General features: G+C 42.5%; 1 protein-coding gene across 1 annotated transcript in view; it reads left to right on the top strand.

Annotated features, from left to right (window-relative positions):
• Window positions 1-4,297, top strand: part of LOC310724183 (serine/threonine-protein kinase SIK1-like) — a 10,112-nt gene extending 5,815 nt beyond the window's left edge. The window contains exons 8-14 of the mRNA XM_083537926.1: window positions 37-257; window positions 877-1,026; window positions 1,113-1,220; window positions 1,316-1,538; window positions 1,625-1,882; window positions 2,091-2,316; window positions 2,439-4,297. Coding sequence (XP_083394052.1) covers window positions 37-257; window positions 877-1,026; window positions 1,113-1,220; window positions 1,316-1,538; window positions 1,625-1,882; window positions 2,091-2,316; window positions 2,439-2,922 — 1,670 coding nt within the window. The 3' untranslated portion in view covers window positions 2,923-4,297. The remainder of the gene's footprint in view (window positions 1-36; window positions 258-876; window positions 1,027-1,112; window positions 1,221-1,315; window positions 1,539-1,624; window positions 1,883-2,090; window positions 2,317-2,438) is intronic.
• Window positions 4,298-21,063: the final 16,766 nt, after the last annotated feature.

Raw genomic sequence — 21,063 nt, 5'->3', positions numbered from 1 at the left:
TCACAGCCCCTCTTTTTTTCTCTTTCTCCTTCTCAGACTGTGAGAATCTGATCCGGAAGATGCTGGTGGTGGATCCGGCCAAGAGGATCAGCATCGCTCAGATCAAGCAGCACCGCTGGATGTTAGCGGACCCCAGCGCCCCCCACCAGACCCTCTCGCACTCCCTCACCGACTACAACTCCAACCTGGGCGACTACAGCGAGCCCGTCCTGAGCATCATGCACACGCTGGGCATCGACCGCCAGAGGACCGTCGAGGTGAGAGACGAGAAAACAAGCGATTAGCGCAGGGGGAGCGTTAGCGTAATCGCCGTCGTTTCCGGGATTCTGAGAATCCGGTGTTTGTCTCAGCCTCGCGCCAACAGTCGAAACGCATTTCCCTGCTGGCAGAGAAACGATAAACACGGCAGCATCTGTTCCGGAAATCTGCCACCTTCCGCAAGATGCTTGTAATCATAGCTAAAAGAAACGTCGCTCAAACACACGCCGGATTCGCTTCTCCGTAGTGTCAGAAGCATTAATACGGATCAGTGTGCCAGGCAGGGTTTCCGCAGGGTCCTAAAGTCTAAAATCCGCTGTTAGGGGTCGTAAATCAGTTTAAACAGGTCTAAGTTTTCCGACGTCCGTGTACCTCTAATGCCCACGGAAATGCTCTAGTTTTTATATTTATATCTTTCTTTCTCTGGTCCAAATATAATTCACTGTATTACGACTACAACATGTAACAGCCAATCAGCTTTCTGTTACTCTCTCTGGAGTAAACCAGATTTTATTTTTAGTCTAGTTTAGCGATAGAAGACCAGCATACATGTTTATTTTTCGAAACATACACTAATATTTGTATTCGTTTTTTTTTCTCTCTCTCTCTCTCGTTCAGTCCCTCCAGAGCAGCAGCTACAATCACTTCTCGGCCATCTACTACCTTCTGCTGGAGCGGGTTAAAGAGCACCGGAGCCAGCAGCTTACCCGGCAATGCGGCGGCACTTGGACCCAGAGGAGCAGGAGCGGGTCCTCGTCCAGCCCCGAGGTCAGTGTCTCCTCACAATGCCTCTCACCTCCTCCTCCTGGTGTGACATTACATCCCCCCGCCTCACTCCGCTCTTCCTCCTCAAGGTGATGGTGGAGTCATCCGAAGGTTTCCGGCCCGCCCTGCCCGTCGCCGCGACGATGAACAGCGCTTTGCACTCGCAAATGGAGTGGGACCAGGGAGCGCTATTTCAGGTGAGCAATATATGTATTTATTTATTTTTTTGTCGTCGCTCATAATGGAGCTTCCGCTAACTTTTATTAACCCTGTCCTGTTATTTGTGCTCCAGAGGGTGGTGTGTCCGGTGGAGGCGAGTCTGAACGGCCTCCTGTGGAATCGCTCCATCTCCCCTAACAGTCTCCTGGAGACCACCATTAACGAAGAAGTGCGTCCCGGAGACCTGGAGGAGGAGGACGGGACGCTGCAAGGATCTGCGATCGTTCCTAACACCGCTTCACGTAGACACACCCTGGCCGAAGTCTCCGCCCGCTTCCATCTCTGCAACCCTCCCTGTAGGAAAAAAAAAAAATATATATATATATATTATAAAATGTGTACATTTGCTTTCCGATTTTAATGAACACGTTTCTTCTCTCAGGCATCGTGATCAGTCCGTCGGACGGCGCATCATCGGACAGCTGTCTGAAGTCTTCGTCGAACCTGACTCCGCCCCTTTCCGCCACAGCCGTAGGAGATCTCTCTACGATGTTGGCCCCCGGGTTCGGGACCGGGACATCGGGGCCCGTCAGAGCACCTCTGGCACTGTCCTCCAACCGAATCCTGCAAAACCAGGGCAGTCTGCACGCGGCAAGCTTCCAGGAGGGACGGCGAGCCTCCGATACCTCCCTTACACAAGGTGTGTGTGTGTGTGTGTGTGTGTGTGTGTGTGTGTGTGTGTGTGTGTGTGTGTGTGTGTGTACTAAAGGTTTCAATTTAGGCCTGAATCCACAAAAACATGAAATTAGCCTCCTACTCATAAACACTTTGGCAAAGAAGCTGAAGGGCTATAATAACTCTAGGGTGTGTGTGTGTGTGTCTTGTGAACATTGTGCTGATGTGCGCAGGACTGAAAGCCTTCCGTCAGCAGCTGAGGAAGAACTCTCGTACCAAAGGTCTTCTGGGCCTGAATAAGATCAAGGGCCTGGCAAGACAGGTGTGCACCCCGACCTCGTGCTCCAGGGGCAGCAGGGGGTCGTTAGGGCCCACCCTGTGCCCCCCGTCCGGCTTGCAGGGCGCCACAGGACCTCGAGAGCGACGCAGCATGCTGGAGGAGGTGCTGCATCAGCAGAGGTGAGATGCTCGAGCCGTTCCAGGGAAATTAGTTTTCTGTTTTCTAGGCCTGAAATTAGCCCCGCCCACTGGTCGAAAATGTATTATTGTAATAACCTTGTGTTGTGTTTTTTTTATTTTAGGATGCTACAAATCCAGCACCAGCCCCAGCAACAAGCAAACACGCTCTTCCTCACGCAGCTGCCCTCGTCCTCCTCTTCGTCCTCGTCTTCCCCCTGCTCTTCCCCTCCCTCCAACAGCCTGTTCACTCCGGCTGCGCTTTTCTCCAACCCTCCACCGCAGACCTCCACCCAGATGATTTCTGCACAGAGCTCAGTTCCTCTTCTGTGGCATCACCCCGTAGACCCCCCGTCCTCCTCGTACTCGTCCCTCTCTCCGGTGGTGTCGGCGGCTCACCTACTGGAAGCCCGACTGCACATCAGCCAGCAGCCTCACCTGCACGCACATCCTCGCTCGCAGCTCCAGCTCCAGAGCTACGCCCAGACACAGCACTCGCTAGTACCCCAGCAGGTGAGCTGGAGCCTGGGAGGAGGCGGCCGTGCCGGAGCCCCCGACACCCCCGAGCTCCAGGAGCAGCAGCTCAGCAGCTGTGTCATGGTCAAATAACGACTTTTTCACAATCCGGAGTGAAGCGAAACAGACTCTTAGCAGGAGGACGCTTCATTTCCGAAGTGTGTGTGTGTGTGAGAGAGAGCACGGACTCGAAAGAAGCAATAACCAAACTCTTTAGACGTCACACTCGTCCTTCTGCTTCACTCTTTATCTCTGGACTGCCATCTTAAAAAAGCAATAAATACAGGGGTGAAGTGCAGCAACACACACACACACACTGACACACACACACACACACACACACACACATACACACACACACACACACACACACACACACACAGCATGGATTCAGATCACGTCAGACCGCTGGATTTTGTTCATTTACTTTTACGGATCTCGTATAGGACGTCTTCCTGACATTTATGGATATTTTTCGCTTTGTTCGCTGGAACTTTTTCACTTCACTGTAGACCAAAGTTTTTATTAGCCTTTTTTTTCTTTTTACATATTTTAAAACAGAATGCGGGATCTAAGCAAACCTCGAGGGTCGACACAAGAAAGCGGTCCGACGGTACTTTAGTATTTAAATAGAAATAAATTGAATCTGATATGAGATCGGGAGGAGAAACTCCACGTCTCACACACTTGATGCATCTTGATTTATTTTTTTTTTTAGTTTCAGCCTGAAAAACATTTACCTGATTAATGTAGAACTCGAGGCTGCCGGTATATAGTATTAATAATTATTAAATTATTTTTATAAAAAAAATTTACAAAAATAAAATCCAGGTGTGTAAGTGCTCCTGATATTTTTTTTATATAGATATCTCATAACTTTGACGTAACAACTCAAGTAAATATTTGGCCTTTTTTCCCGATTCCTGAATATCGTCCGCCGCAACAATCGGCTAATATAATAATTTTTGCGAGCGCCTGAGAATCACGATGCATCAACGTTGCTGGTTGATTAAACTAGAGACGGCCTTATAACCTCTCGCTTAGCACAGCGCCACCTCTGGCCATGTTTATGTATACTGGACGCACACACGCTGAGATCTTCGGTTTAAAGGAGCCGCCGTGAATTCAGTCCTGAGAAATAACGGGAAACAAAATAATGCACAGCTCCTCCTCTGTCCTATCACTACCTCCTCCTCTTCCTTCCCCTCAATGCAGCAAGTATCTCCCAGAACAAAGCTTACGGGATTAGTGCAATATTTCACACTCAGCTGTAGTACCTATAGTACTTGTAGTACCAGGTTAAGAAGCTTAAAGGAAATCCAGCAGGTACTCAGTGCACGATTTATTTATTTAATTTTCTTTTCTTTTTTTTTTTTTTTTTTTTTTTTTTTTTTTTTCTCCACCAAAAAAATCTCTATCAGTGATCTGTATTATAGCTGTTTTTCTTTTTTTTCTTTTTTCCTTTTTTTTTTTTTTTTTTAAATCAGCCATGCGATTTTATTCACGTTTATCCATTCATTTATTCATTTTTACGTAAAAATTTATTCAAATCTATTTATTTCCTATTAATATATTCCGCAATCTATATATATATATTTTTTTTTAATTTGTGAACAAAATCGCAATCGCAATTAAGATATTTGTTGGAATTTACAACTGAAAAAAAAAAAGATTCTGTAAACTTTTTGAATGAAAAAAAGAAACAAATTGCGATATCTCAAAAAAAAAAAAAAAAAAAAGTGATATCGCTAATACGCGATCAAGTTTTTAACCCAGGAGACAAAAAAAACATGCGAATGTTCGATATTTCTTCATCCACGACCTGATTATAAACCCACAGTGTTCCAAACAAAAAAGTACAGGTTTTTTTTTTTTTTTTTTTTTTGCACAAATTCCGTTTCAAAAGCAATTTTTTTTCTTTTTTCATGCGGATCTTTGTGCTCTTTATTTCCCTTTTTTTTTTACACATTCTGTAGCAATACATAGCTGCCGAGACGTTGCAGGTCGGTGCTAGGAGTAGATTTCACATGCGTGTGTGTGTTTTTTTATACAGTTTGTAACCCACCCCCCACCCCCACCCCCCAGACTGCACGTCTTGTCTGGGGGTTTTTTTGTAGCTGGAGAAACAGGGTTCGAGCGCAGTGACTGAAACAGATAAGCTGAGGGACACGCCGACGTCAGGAACAGTGTTACCCGTTTATTTATAGCGTTGGAATAAAGAAAGAAATAAAAAAGATTTGCTCTCACCAGCGACGCTTGTGCCTTTTTTTTTCTGAACAAATCTCACGGTGAGAAAGAAAAGCAAGTCTTTTTTGTTTGTTTGTTTGTTTCCTCAGTGCTGTTTTAAAAAAAAAAAAAAAAAAAAAAAGCGAATCAGACAATACATTTTCCAGAATAATGCACTTTATATTGAATGTTTCTCCTTCTGAACGTAGTGTTCTCGCTCGGGTTCCTGCATTTTACAATAATAATAATCAATATTTAATTAACACTATTTTCATTTGATTTGATTTTATGTAGAATTTTTTTTTTTTTTTTTTTTCTTTTTTTTTGGTGGGAAACATTTAGGATATATTCCCCTGATTTGCTTGCTGAATTGTACAATGTCTGGACTGTGTGTGTGTGTGTGTGTGTGTGTGTGTGTGTGTGTGTGTTTGAGTAGTTTATTTATGTGGCTATTTATTTTAAATAAAAGTAAAATTCTCTACAATTTACTGTTGATTGTCGTTTTTATTTCCCCATCAAACCTGCAGCTCGTCTCCTCCACCTGTGAGAGACTGAGGCAGGAAGTGTGTGTGTGTGTGTGTGTGTGTGTGTGTGTGTGTGTGTGTGTGTGTGTGTGTGTGTGTGTGTGTGTGTGTGTGTGTGTATGTGTGTATGTGTGTGTGTGTTGCAGTGTTGTTCTGCACGCTTGCTTGTGATTGGTCAGCGTTAGGTGCAGGGTGCAGGGTTTCCTCCTCGAGCAGGTTTTGGTGGGTTCGGCGGGTTTCCTCTTGAAGAGAGAGCGAGACTGCAAATCCGTCCTGATTCAATTTACTGACTTCCTTTCAAATCGAAGAGATGAATAGCTTTACTTTCTAACTCTTTCTCTTTCTGTCCCACTTTCTCAATGTCTCTCTGTCTTCTTCTCTTTCTATCTCGCTCTCTCGAAGTCTCTCTGTCTCTTTGTCTCTCTATCTCACGCTCTTCGTTTCTCTGTCTTCTTTTTCTGTCTCGCCCTCTCAATGTCTCACTGTCTTCTCTTTCTATCTCGCTCTCTCTATGTCTCTCTGTCTCTTTGTCTTTCTATCTCACGCTCTTATGTTTTTCTGTCTTCTCTTTCTATCTCGCTCTCTCTATGTCTCTGTCTTCTCTCTGTCTCTGTGTCTCTCTCTGTCTTGCTCTTTCTATGTCTCTGTCTAATTCTCTTTCTGTTTCGCTCTTTGTCTCTCTCTTTGTCTTTGTGTCTCACGCTCTCTATGTCTCTCTGTCTCTCTCTGTCTCGCTCTCTGTCATTTTCTTTTTCTGTCTTGCTCTTTTAATGGCTCTCCCTGTCTTTCTGACTTAATCTCTGTCTCTTTCTCTTTCTGTCTCACCCTCTCTGTCTGTCTGTCTGTCTGTCTGTCTGTCTCTCTCTCTCTCTCTCTCTCTCTCTCTCTCTCTCTCTCTCTCTCTCAATGTATCTGTCTCTCTTTTTCTGCCTTACTCTTTCTCTCTCTTTCTGTCTCGCTCTCTGTGTCTCTCTGTCTAAAAGATTTATAAAACATTGAGACAGAAAAAAATTCAGTGATATTTAAAAGGTCATTTGTATATAAAGGACCTTCACTACAATATTTTCTACACAATATTCATTCAAATACATTATATGGCCTAAAGTTTGTGGACACCTGACCATACGATTGGCATGTGCTTTGATCATGATGATACAGCACCCCTGGAGCACAGATGTTTTGGGGCCTTGCTCAAGTGCCACAAAGAATGCAGATTGGTCATACTGGGTCTTGAACCCCCAACCTTCCAATCAGTAACCCAGAGCCTTAACCATTCAGCGATCACTTCCCCGGGTTTGAGGAGGAGGTTCCTCTCAAGGTTTCTTCCTCATGCTATCTCAGGGAGTTTTTCCTTGTTGACATGTCTTTCATGTTCCACACAAAGAAATAGATGACAAATAAAATTTTAGCAACATAAGTTTGTCTCTATCAGCTGATGCCTATTGAGTCACTGGAAACTATGGTGAGGGAAAAAAACTCTGAAATGGTATGAGGAAGAAACCTTGAGAAAAAACGGACTCAAAAGCGAACCCGTCCTCAACTGGGTAAAACCGAATGTCCATTCACTAAAGTTCCATCATTGTTGAGGTCACTGATGGAAACTTGGATACAAAGCTGTTCATGGTAATTGCAGCTGTAATCCACTGTAGCAAACAATTTATATTAATCACGGTCCAAATCCATCTCCGTTAGCTGATGTGTGAGGAGCAGCAAGTGGACATGTTTTCATGAGGTGTTACAGTTTCTCTAATCATATCCGTGTTGCAGCACTTTAAGTTTTCTGCCCTGGTTTTCTTAAAAACGTGTATAGGAGGAACATGCATCACTGTCTGTCCTGGATCTGTGTGACGTGAATAAAAAAAGAACAAATATAAGTGTGTGTATCGGCTAGAACTCTACGTCCTGAAAATGGCATGCGTCAGATACACAGTGGCATCGCTGCCGTATGCGCTGATGCTTTCTGGGAAAGCGATGGTAAGCCAGACAAAGCTCCCTGATTGCTGTGCAGACCGTCGATACGTGATACATGAAATTGTGCGAGAAATGTTGTGAGTGTCTACACCTCAGCTGTGAGTGTAACTGTAACTTGGTTAGAGATCTATTCCGGCTAGGGCAGCTCACTTCCTCATTTAGGAACATGGTGTAACCGCTTGAGCATGCTGATCTGAGCATCTGCCGAATGGAGCTCGGGTCAGTGAGGGCAGACGCCGTTCATACAACCTTCAGCTGTTACCAGGACCTGAAACATATGGTTTAAGAAATGGGAGGACTTAGATAGGTCCAGCCAGAGGACAATGATTAATGTTAATGAATGATTAGGAAATGGCTGGGATAAAGGCAGCACCAAGACAATTAATAATCTGGAATAAACTGGGGCAAAACCAGTATCAGCAGACTTTAAGCATTGGAATGGACCTGGAACCAAAGTAATGAACAGATTGGGACAGAACTGGAAACAAATCAGTATATATCGAAAGGCAACCGACACCAAATATAGAAGATATATTTGGAACTATAAAGGGAGTGTATCAAATAGACCACAATCATCACCAAACCAGGAAATACTGGTACAGAACCATTACACAGGATCAACACCCAGAGAGTGGTGGACTGGAAATGACCTGGAGTGTTCAAGAGTGTTGGTAATATACTTGCCAAATGATTGCACTTGAGATAGAGACAATAACACCTGGGCAGTGATAGAATTGGGATTGAACCATCGTCTGGACACTGATGGGATTTGAACATGACTAACATCTGGACTGGGACAGAGATTGGGGCAAGATCAATATCTGAACAGTGATGGTATTGGGACAGGACCAAAATCTAGACAGTAATGGGATTGGGACATGACCAACATCTGGGTAGTAATAGGATTGGGAAAGGACAACATCTGGACAGTGACGGTATTAGAAAAGGACCAATATCTGGACAGTGATGGGATTGAGACAGGACCAACATATCAAAAGTGATTGGATTGGGACGGCACCAATATATGGACAGTGATGGGAATGAAAAAAGATCCAACATCTAGACAGTAATGAGATCTGGACAGCGATGGTATTTGGACAGGACCAACATCTGGAGAGTGATGGTATTTGGACAGGACCAACATCTGGACAGTGATGGGATTGGAACAGGACCAACATCTGGACATTGACGAAATTGGGACAGGATCAAAATATAGACAGTAGTGGGATTGGGATGGGTCCAGCATCTGGACAGTGGTGGGATAGGGACAGCACAAATATATGGAGAGGGATGGGATTGGGACAGGACCGATATCTGGGTAGTGATGGGATTGGGACAGGTCCAACATCTGGGTAGTGATGTGATTAGGAAAGGACTGACAGCTGGGCACTGATGGGATTGGGACATAATTAACATCTTGGCATTGATTGGGTTGGAACAGAAACAACACTTGGCCAGTGATGGGATTGGAACAGTGCCAGTAATAAACAAATTGGAAAAAAATGCATGTATAAAAATGCATTATAACAGCAGGGAGAAACAGTTGAAGTGAAGATTAGAGCAGTGCAGCAGCATTAGCAGAGTTTTGAGTATAGCAGGTGTTTGATTTGGTCTGAAGTATTTGTCCATTTGAACAGTCGAATAACAGATTGGCTACAAAGTACAGTTCATCTGAGGTCAAATGCGAGAGAGAGAGAGAGAGAGAGAGAGAGAGAGAGAGAGAGTGTGGGAAAGTACCCTTGGGTGTTAGTGTTTCATGTTTCATGGTTCATGTATAGTGTAGGCTGTCTGTATGCAGGAATGTCAAAGAAGCCCAGAACGTACCCTGTGAACACTCTATAGGTTTTAGTGTAAATACCTGCTATACAGTGCCTATCACACATTTGGAAAGCTCAGGAGTTTTAACTCCTATTAATTCTGCAGTATTCCACGGCCTGGCTGATTATCAGAAACCTCTGTGTGGTCCTCTGGCTTCAAATCGCTTGGCCTCATTACACACGCTAGCAGTGGAAAGCTAATCAGAGGCAGCTTCTCATAAACGCAGTCCTTCATCCATGACACGAACAATTTTACGTAAAACTCCGCACCGTTTTCGGGGAAGTGAAATTTCTCGGTGGAGGTTATCTACTGTATTTATGGCCGCACTTGTATTGCTGTTGACGGACCGTGTCAGCATGAGATCACTTGCACATCCTGATTGTGTGTGTTTACGAAGTAAACTTCAAATAGCGCCGAAATCTGGCAGACTCTTTTGTCGGGATTGTTAGTAAATGAAAGAAAGAGAATGAGCGCGAAAGCAAGCCAAATAAACGAGTGCACAGCTGCTGAGTGAACGCAGCATGCAGGCCTTGTAATGGAATGCTTAGTGCCTCCTGTACAATATTAACTGGGGCTCAATGTGCGTCATCAAGTAAACAGCTGACCCTGGGAGGGTTGGACATGAGACAAAGAGCATGTCTCTCTCTCTCTCTCTCTCTTCCTCTCACACTCTCACACACACTCCCTCTCGCGCTGCTAGACTTCCTGTCTCATGTTTACCTTTGCTCCTCGCTGTAATCCCAGAGTGTTTCAAATCCTTTCGAAATGTTGCGTTCATGAACGTTCGTTTTTGCACTGCCCTATTTAGGTCGCTTTCGAAAACAAAAACAAACAAATAAGCTGCAGGATAATTCGAGGTCAGACCGAGGCACAGCAGGAAGTGCAGGATGGAAATACAGGAAGACGGTCTCGCTCTGGGTTTTTTTGGTTTGTATTACGGTCGATCGGGTTTCCTGTCACGTTTCACAGCTGCTCGGAAGGCGTCACACACGTATGCCTGGCCTGCGTGACAGACTGTGGAATGACTCGTGTCAAAGGCCAATGTTTTCCATCCGAGTCTTCAGCTCCTTTTTCCCATCACCCTTAATCCAGAGTTCTGTGACCAATTTTCGGTTTACCGTGTAGTGCGTGTTCAAGAACTTCACTTTGTTTCCCAAAAATAAAAATAATCTAAAACCTGTTTACTCTGAACTCACTCAGAAATCTGCCTAGAATGATCTTGGTGTCCAAATATATATTGTAGCCAGTGGTGGACAGTAGTGAAGTAAATGTAAGTTTTTATTGTACTTAAGTAGCTTTTTCACATATCTGTTTCCATTTCACTACATCAAATATTTTACTTTTCACTCAACTACATTTATTGAAATCAGTCGTTCCTTTTTATTAACGAGGATAAAAACGTAACTGGTCGAACACACTTCACCAATCAGGGTACATTTGAAGGCAAATAATTTGTACCTTTACTCCGGTGAAAATTTAAGCCAATGGTGAGGTGAGAAGAGAAGTGAGTGGTGAATCACTCTTGGTGAATCATGAAGGGTGAAGGTAGATCCAACTTTTTGAAAGGTCATAGTCTGAATATAAAACTTTAGAGAAATACTATTTGTTGTATTGTATTGTGCCAATATGGTAGCTACATAACCCTTGAAGAAAAGGTGACCTCAGAGACCTTACCAGACCTCGCGCTGCACCACGCTGTCTGAGATCCTCCAGCACTGCTCGACTGGTACCACCTTCAAGGCTCTTCTCTGTTCTGGCACCGAGGTGGTGGAATGAACTTCCCCTAGATGTCCGAACAGATTTAAGATTTATCTTAAGTGTGTAATCTAATGTACCAGTGTAGATTTATTTATTGATAGAGACTAAGAGCACTCTTGTACGATGCTCTGGACATGGACGTCTGCTAAATGTCGCAAATGTAAACGTAAGGTATGATTCTAGGATTTGGGTAATACACCAACTCTAAACTATGAGATGCAGCTTCCACCTAAAACACCTTTTGTATTAGGTATTTATAATCATTACAATTTCTAAGGAACGTTTCCTGGACAGCTGTCGTAGTACTCAGCTGTTGGTTCATTCCATGAAGCCAAACACACAGTTATAGGTAGTCTGTCTGAGTGTATCAAGTCGCTCCATTCATTCATGGGATGGCATCTGGTTGAGAAGGAGGTCTTGCTAAGTTCAAATCAAATCAAATCAAATCAAATTTTATTCATCACATACACATACACACATTCCTCGCCCATCTTCTTAAGGAAAAAGTTTTAAGTAGGTTTCTGAAGCATGCTGGTGGCAGCATCATAGTGTGGGATGCCCTTCATCAGCAAGATAGTGTCTGAAAATGAGACAAAGAAGTCTGGGGGAGACTTTAAGCAGCTTCAGATCAGAACATGCTTCCAAAGTTACACTGAATTGATTTAAATTCAAGTTCCAGAATTTGTAGAGCAGCCAAGTTAAAGCCCAGCCCTACAGAATACCTGTGAACACTCCCGTTTCTTTTTCTGGTAGTCTTCTGTATTTCATGCCCATCTTCTGCCTTTTATTTTGTTATTTCTCCCAGGAAACTCCCATAATTTATATGGCCTAAACCTTGTTATTTGAATAATCACATCAAATTTTGATTCCAAGGTTGTCTAGTTGCCAGATCTTGTATAAAACTCATTCACCTCACACAATTGACACAATTTACACATTTCAAGCCATTTGTGACCTCAACCTGTCAACCTACAAGCCAGTTGCACTGTTGATATTTACGCAGGTAGTAGGCACAGGAAGATGAATCAAGCATCAGAGGTAGAAATGAAAGGAGAAAAGTCACGTCGTGCTTCGGCAAAAAAAAAAAAAAAAAAAAAAAAAATATATATATATATATATATATATATATATATATATATATATATATATATATATATATATATATATATATATATATATATAAAAATGTAAATTTAACAACAGCTGGAATTCCGACTACTTTCTAAACTTCTTGTTGTGCTTATCAGTCATTGCCGGATGTGAGTGTTGGGTTGATTAGCGAGCTGTTTAGACTGCAGTGTATGGGTGAGTTTCTCTCCCTAATTGCTGTTTAAATCTGCCAGCCAAACATGCTGTGTCAGCATCAGCGCTGGGGATTTCCAAGACAGATGCTGTGGCCTTAAGATAAGGTCAATTCCCAAGACAGCGAGCATGTAGCATTGGCTTCCAGAGGATTTGGCCAATGGTTTTATGTGCACTCTATTTAAAAAGACAAAGGGTCCAGCTCTAGAGCTGTGTTAGTGGAACTCCAGCTAACAGCAGACACAATAGTGACTAAAATCATGCTAGCAGTACCCAACTATAGGGCAGCTAGTTGGCACAATGGGTGATGTGCCAGGATGAGCTCCAATGAAAGATATAGGAGTGAGAGAGAGAGAGAGAGAGAGAGAGAGAGAGAGAGAGAGAGAGAGAGAGAGAGAGAGAGAGAGAGAGAGAAGAGGTGAGAGGAAGAGAAGGATATGGATTATGTGCCCTTGTTGTTGTATGAAAGTTAAGGACACTCTGTAGTTGGGGACTCCGGCAAGACTCGCTCTGGCAGCATAGCTAAAAGGGAGAACCAAAAGGTAACACAGACATGAGGGATCTCTGGGATAAGAGACGACCCACCACACCACCATCAACAAACCTGAGTGAACATATGTTTTCAACCTCGACTTGAACACTGAGACTGTGTCTGAGTCCCGAACACTGATTGGAAGTTTGTTCCATAACTATGGGGCTTTATAAGAGAAAGATCTGCCCCCTGCTGTAGTCTTCATTATTTGAGGTACCAAAAAATAGCCTGCACCTTTTGATCTAAGTAGGCGTGGAGGATCATACTGGTACAGAAGTTCACTCAGATACTGCGGTGCGAGACCGTTAAGTGCTTTATACGTCAGTAGTAGTATTTTATAATCAGTGTGAGATGTAATTGGGAGCAGTGTAGACTGATTAATACAGGGGTGATGTGGTCATATTTTCTAGATTTAGTGAGGACTTTTGCTGCTGCATTCTGAACTAACTGAAGCTTATTTATGCACTTACTCACACACCCAAACAGTAAAGCGTTACAGTAGTCTAATCTAGATGTAACAAAAGCATGAACTTGTTTTTCTGCATCCTGTAACGACATCATATTTCTAAGGTAAGAAGGCGATCCTGCTCAAGAAATAAATAGTTTTTTAAAAGATGTTTCAAATGTATTCAATATTAGGAAATCAAATGGCAAAAAACTTTCTTCAATCCTGAGGGTTTTTTTTTTTTCAGAGCTCTGCTATTTTGCAGTTTAATGACAAGCACAAAGAAGAGCCAGAATAATTTTATGTATTTGGCAGATCGACATCCAACATCAGAGATTCCTAAGATAAGCACAAATCAACGTTGAATAGTTCCATTAGCAAATTCTACTACATGACACTGTTTTCACATAGTAACTTATTCCATACCTCAACATCAGGTATATCATATATTATTTTGTACTTTAAAGTATTATGATTGGTGTTACACAATATATTAAAGGATATGTGTCCTACATATGTATTTAAACATTAGATAATAAGTTCAGAAAACATGTTTGTACATATTCTTCACATATATTAACTATCATTTTATATATTTGTTCATATATAGTCATATATCTATTTATATAAAGCTCAAATACCACTGACTGACTCACTCACTCATCACGAAATCTCAAAAACCACTGAACGGATTGCAATGAAATTTGGAACATACCTTCCTCTTGGGTCTTAGGTGCTCACTAAGAAAGGGTTTTGAAAAATTCGCCCTGGATCGCGGCTAACTCGCGAAAAACCCGATTTCTCACGCATTGTAAATTCTTCGAAATAACATTACGGATCCTCATGAAACTTAGTACATTGTTTCTTATTAGATGTTAGATGCACGATAAAAATTAATTTCAAAGTAGTTTGCCCTGTATCCGTACTACAAAGGGGTAGTACGTTATTTGTTGACGTTACGTTCTGATCTCTGATCATCCAGTCCTGCTCAGTGCTTACTGCTTATTGCCATATTGCTTAGCGTTCTGCCTTCCGTAGCGAAGCACGGGTACTTTCAGCTAGTATATATATATATATATATATATATATATATATATATATATATATATATATATATATATATATATATATATATAAATAATATATATCAGATTTCTGTATGGGACTGGTTAATCAGACTATAAAAGGTAAGTATCAGTTACTGAATTTCACCACAGAGCTAATTTGTAGAGATAAGCAACCAATCCTTTATCATAGCAAATGTAGATATGCAGATATCTCCGAGATGAACATGAGATCAGAAATGATGAGAAGAACAGGAAAGACCTCGTTGTTTATTGGAAATCCTGCATCATGCGTCAATTTGTGACTACGTTCCTGCGTGTTTCTGCATGAATGTGCACGTACAACAAGGGATGCAGGTGATAGTCACCACACCTGCTGGTTAGGAAGGGTAAAGGGTACATTTTTCTCCCCCCACAGTGTTGCAAATCGTGAACATGAGCATTATAATTACGTACAGCAAAACTAATTGCAGGGCGTTTGGGGGGTTTGGGGTTGTGCTCTGTGCCTGTGGGTGAAAGGGAGAATCGAGTGCTTATTACGTCAGCCTCTCTGGGGAGTCTGTCGGTTTTCCAAAAGCCGCCGTCGATGTCTGATTTCACGAGAAAGCCCTACAGTTGTGTACATGTCAGGAGACTCTGCGTGTGGACCGAAATCCGGCCCACGTGGTGTCAACCGAAATACGAAACGTTGACAACTGCATTGTGTGATGTACGAAATCAGGGCGGCTCCCGTGATTCCCTCTCTCTTTCTGTCTCTCTCGCTCACTGTGATGTCGAGGCCGCACAGGAACATGCCATGACGCATGGCGCTCGCTTTTGTGTCTATTGTGCGAACGCATAAAAGGCTCGAAGTACCATTGTGTGTGGAACTGTGTGTAGAGAAAAACACTTTGGTGTAAGTGGTAACATGAATGGAGCTTGAGGCAAGCAGTGGTGCACAAAGTACACAAACCATGTAGCTGAGTTAAAGTAGCGATCCATTCAGTAAAATACGACTCCAGTAAAAGTCTGTCACTTGAGTAAAAGTACAAAAGTTTTTGCCTACAAATGTACTTAAGTATCCAAAATAGTGATTTATTATAACTCTAATGTTCCTATTATCATTTTTATCACAAGATTCTTTACTTAATCACCTCAGTTTCTGTGTAAAGACTCGAATGTGACTCTCAGCACACTGATCTATTAATAGAATGATATTAATGACTCAAACACTGATTGATTTCTATTACAATGATCATGAACCCAAAACCTTCTTTTCAACTACTTAAAAAAAAAAAACGTAAATGAGGTCACGTGTGTTGTGTCAAATTCAAGTCTGGAGTTTCTTCATCATTTATTCATCTCATGTTCTGCTTGATGTTGAACTGATGCTGAACTGTATGTTGGTGATCAGTAGATGCACCGAGCGCCGATCAGAACACGTGTAAAACAGAGCGTGCGCTCGATCCTGATTGGTGACTCGCTGCGTGTTTCAGCAGTTACGTTTTTATCCTCATTAATAAAAAAGCAACGACTGATTTCACAAAATGTTGAGTAAAAAGTCAAATATTTGAAGTAGTGAAATTAAAGTAAAGTATTAGGACACTTGACTTTCCCAACCATATGAAGTTCTTCCTTAAAACTTGACCACCAATTGTATAGGATGTCTTTGGATGAAGTAGCATGAACTTTTCCCAAAACAGAAGGTGCACAAAGCCAGCTCTATGAAAATCTGCTTTTCATGGGTTGGATATGGTGAAAGATCTCCTGCTATAGAGCTCAAACCCTATTGAAGACCTTTGGGACTAGTGTGAACGTTGACTGCACCACAGGCCTCCTCACCTCACCTCCATCAGTACCTGACTTTACTAACACACAGACTTTTGACTTGAATCTCAAACAAATCTCCACAAAATCCAGTGGAACATCTTCCCAGAAGAGTGGAGGTTATTATAACAGCATATGAGGACTTAATGTGGAATGGGATGTTCAAAAAGAAGCACATATAAATCTTAAGTTCAGGTGCCTACAAACGTTGGTCTATGTAGCGTATAAAGCCGCTTTACAGGGTATCCTCTACTATAATTGGTGCCAGATCATGACCTGCTCCAGTACATCTTAGCGTTTACTGGTACCCATAACTAATAAACTGAATAACCATTGCTCACATTTAAAAATACGCTTGACTCATTTCTTCGATGACCAGTCGTCACGTTTTCATGCGTATGTCTTGAAGAAAGGAACTGCATTTGATAACAAGATGCTAAAAAAAACCCCCAAGGGTGGTGCCGTTGCTTCTTCTGAAAATAGTTTGGAGCAATTCGTGACGTCAGGAGGAAAATGAGGGTCACGTGACTGCATCATTTCATGGTAGTTTCGTGTTGTGTTGTTTAAAGGCCATAATGCACTTTATTTTGTGCAGTACATCATTTCTAGCCGAAGCGTCGATGAACCTCATAAAATGCATTTTTGTGCATTTCTGGGGATTTGAAATGAAGGTGCTTTTTATGCAGATTCTACAGGAAGGAAGACGCGAAAGTTTTTGAAATGGCGACATGTTCTGACACCTGTGAGCAGGCCTCAGAGTGACCAAGTCCGATTGGTTGAAGCTACAGCACCAGTCAACATGGAATTTATTGGCACACACAAGAGAAACACCATCAAATAAAGAGAATAGACTATTGTGAATAATTTAATACATTTATATATATAAAAATATATACCGTAATTTCTGGACTATTAAACACACCCAAATATAAGCCGCACCCACTGAATTTGACAAAGATTTTTATTTTAAACATAAATAAGCCGCACCTGTCTATAAGCCGCACCTGTCTATAAGCCGCACCTGTCTATAAGCCGCACCTGTCTATAAGCCGCAGGTTCCTACACTGAAACTAATGAACTTTACACAGGCTTTAATGAAAGACAGTGTCTGTTACACGGCTTGTATCTAAACAGTAGCCTACCAAGAAAGTCATTGTTCACTGTCTTCCTCCTTCCTTTCACAACTATTTCTCTCGGGAGTTTATCTTTCGGCATCGTCGTGCGTTTAAAAATCACCATCGGTGAAGTTTTTCTCCCGATGCCGTGCAGCTCAGAACACAGGTGAAGTGTGTGTTTTCATGCCCGGTTGTTTTCAGCGTGACGAATGATTCGCATTTCCTGTAGACAGTCCGAGTGAGCGGCAGGTCAAACCTCAGAGGAACATCATCCATATTTATGATGTGGTGCGGCCAGATTCAGTGGGAGCGCATCTGATTTAATATAAAGAGTTTCATTGGTTCACCTGAACCCGTTCGGCAATTTCATTGGTCTAATGTTATTGGGGCTCAGTTTATTGTCATGAAGTTTGTGAAACCGGGAAACACCCAGGAAAAATCCATAAATTAGCCGCTTCATTGTTTAAGCCGCGGGGTTCAAAGCGTGGGAAAAAAGTAGCGGCTTATAGGCCGGAAAATACGGTAAATAGAAATAAAATAAATATTAAATCATGTCAGTAATACTGAGTTTAGGCCTGCAGTGAAGGCCTTGCTGGTCCTTACAGCCCCCACTGCCCATACTCCTATATATATAACACACACACAGTGATTAAAAATGTCATGAACTCAAATCCTGACGATTTCTCCGTCTCTTTTCATCTAACCACAGTACGTAATAAAAGAAAATCTCTCGGGATCTTTACTGGAAGAAATGCTGAGGACAAGATTGGTGATGAGGAGAGAAAAATAAACATGCATGACCAGTGCACAATGAGACGGATTGTCCCAGGCGCAAAATAATCCGTGGGAATGAAAGAAAAACCAGAGAGAAAAACGCTGGAAAGGCAGCGAACAACTCGAGTCTATTTCCCGCTGAACAATAGCAGCCTAACCCAATTAGCCCGGCCCCGCTCCGAGGGCAAACCGCCTGATAATCCTTTTGCGTCAGCTGCTTTTGAGAACTGCTTTTGCCCTGAATCTCAGACATTAGGTAATGCAGCACAACGCTGGCTCTCGCTGAATAGAAAGCGCTTTATTATTGTTATGATTGTTGCACTGCTGTCATCGGCCTGGCTGAGGGGATAAAAGCCTCGCAGAAACTGGATCGGCTCCTTCATGCTCCACATGTAAACGCTGCTCTTTGAAGGGCATTCTGTTTAGTGTAGGGTCGGTGTTCACATTCTAAAATGATACACGTTTTTACGAGGAGTTTCGAAGCAGAGCGCCTTGAATGAATTAGTGCCTGTTTGCCTTGGAGTCTTCTGATTAATACAGCTAAGGGTTAAATGTCTATCATGAGGGTACCGTGAACAGCACCGTGTACTTGAACTCACAACCTTCTTCTTACAGGTCCTCGTATCCACGGAGCTGCCACATCGTATTAAGGATGGTAAGATTCAATGATTCGCATTGGTGCACAAAGCATAGTTTTTTTTCCTTTACATATTTGCGTCAGTAAACAACGATTTATTTCTATACAATCAGTAGTAGATACGCATTTTCTCAGCACCGCTGCTGCTACGTGAATATGACGTATCGCAACACTACGGAGGCCGAGGCATGTCCTGAGCGTCATATAGAATACAGATTAACATGGCAGAGGTAGAGCTGTAACTTCCTGCAGACACAACACGAAAAAAACGTCCGGGTTTATTTTTTTTTCTCTTTACTTATTTTTTCCATTAGTCTAACGCAAAGTCAGAGGTCCCTGGTGGTCTAGTGGTTAGGCTGCAGCGCTCTCTCCGCTGCGGCCCGAGTTCGATTCCCGGTCAGGGAACCAACCCCAGACACTCTCAGTGCCGGTTCCAAGCCCGGATAAATGGGGAGGGTTGTGTTAGGAAGGGCATCCAGCCTAAAAACATGTGCCAAATCAAACATGTGGATGATAAGCTGTGGCGCCCCCTAATGGAAGAAGCCGAAAGAAAGTTTTAGTCCAATGCAAAGTCCATGCCTTTGAAGTCAAAAGGCACTTTGCTGTCTGTCTTAACAAAGAAATAAAAGGAACTGTCTACACCATGTTGAATTGCAGAGCATCGTATTGTGTTGAATCAAAATCTTATTTAAGCCTCTTCTGCATTGAGAAACAGCTCTGAGACTCTTCCTGTGTTAATAAGTTTAATAGTTGTATAATAATACAATAATTGTATTGTTGTATCTGTGTCGATTTGACATATATATATATATATATATATATATATATGTATGTGTGTGCGTGTGTGTGTGTGCGCGTGTGATCCAGCTTTCCAGCTTTGGGTTTTATGAGATGCTCAAATAAGCAGATGCTCATATAAAACATGGGCATTAGTGGATTTCCTGAAAATAATAATTTTAGGGGTGCCAATATAATTGGTATTTTTTTAATGTAGAGGTGCAAAAACTCTGCCACTGCCATTCTGAACTGAAGGCAAAGACATTGGTAAACCTTTCTGTAATTCTGTAGTGTATTCTCTCTCTCTCTCTCTCTCTCTCTCTCTCTCTCTCTCTCTCTCTCTCTCTCTCTCTCTCTCTCTCTTTTTTTTCTTTCTTTCTTACCCCCCCCCCTCCCTATTTCTCTCCAGCTGTATCTTTCTGACTCCATTCTTTCATCCTCTATTCCACTCGTTCATAACCTCACCTTTTCTTTTTTCGTTCTCTCTGCATGAATGCCTCTCATTCTCTTTCAATCCCTTTCTCTCTCCCTCTCCCTTTTTTTCTCACTCCCTCTCTCATCCCCTTTCTCTCTCTCTTTCTCTGTGGTGACTCCAATTTCAAAATGAAGCTACAGACTCAGGGAAGGAAGAGTTGAGGAGAGAAAGAGAAAAGGGGATGAGGAGAAAAAAAGAGGAGGAAATAAAGAGAGGAAACGAGCACATAAAGACAGCAGAGGAGGACACAAAGAATGGAGGAAGAGGAGAGAAAGAGAAAAAAATAGAGAGAGGAGAGAAGGTGTGAGATAAAAAGAGGAGGGTGAGAGTGACGGAGGAGGGGAAGAGAAAGGGAGAGAGATTGATGGAGGTTGAAAGAGTGTAATAGAGGGAGAGAGAGAGTGATAGACAGAGTGCAAGTGAGTGATAGAGGAAGAGAGAGAAGTGCTGAATTAGAGTAATAGTAGTAAAGTCTGGTAGTGATGTAGGTGAAGTGAGGAGGTCTGGGGTGCAGTCAGTGTGCAATAGGGTTGAAGCTCTATAGCAGGAGATCCTCCACACAGGGACAGGCATTATCCTGCATCCAGCACCTCTTCACCACCACCGAGCCCCTGTCTGACCTCTTTCTTGAACCTCACACTACACTCTTCCTCCTTCCTGACCTTGTCTGACCTTGTCTGACCTGTCTAGCTACACTGTCCCCTGCCAACACCTTACAGTCTCCAATCTCCTTCAGGTTGCATTTCCTACATAGAACATAGAACCTCCACTCCGCTCCTCCTTCTTCCTAAAATAAGTGTTCACCACTGCCATTTCCATCCTTTTAGCAAAATCTAACACCATCTGCCCTTCCACATTCCACTCCTCAAGGCCATACCTACCATCAACTCCTCATCACCTCTGTTCCCTTCACCAATATTGCCATTGCAATCTGCACCAATCTTTCTTTCCTAGGTACACTTTCCCCTACTTCATCTAACTCACTCCAGAATTTTTCTTTCTCCTCCATC

Source organism: Silurus aristotelis (assembly GCF_946808225.1).
Source record: "Silurus aristotelis genome assembly, chromosome: 3".
Lineage (NCBI taxonomy): Eukaryota > Metazoa > Chordata > Actinopteri > Siluriformes > Siluridae > Silurus > Silurus aristotelis.
Note: the sequence above shows the minus strand (reverse complement) of the source record. Positions and strands in the feature narration are given on the sequence as shown.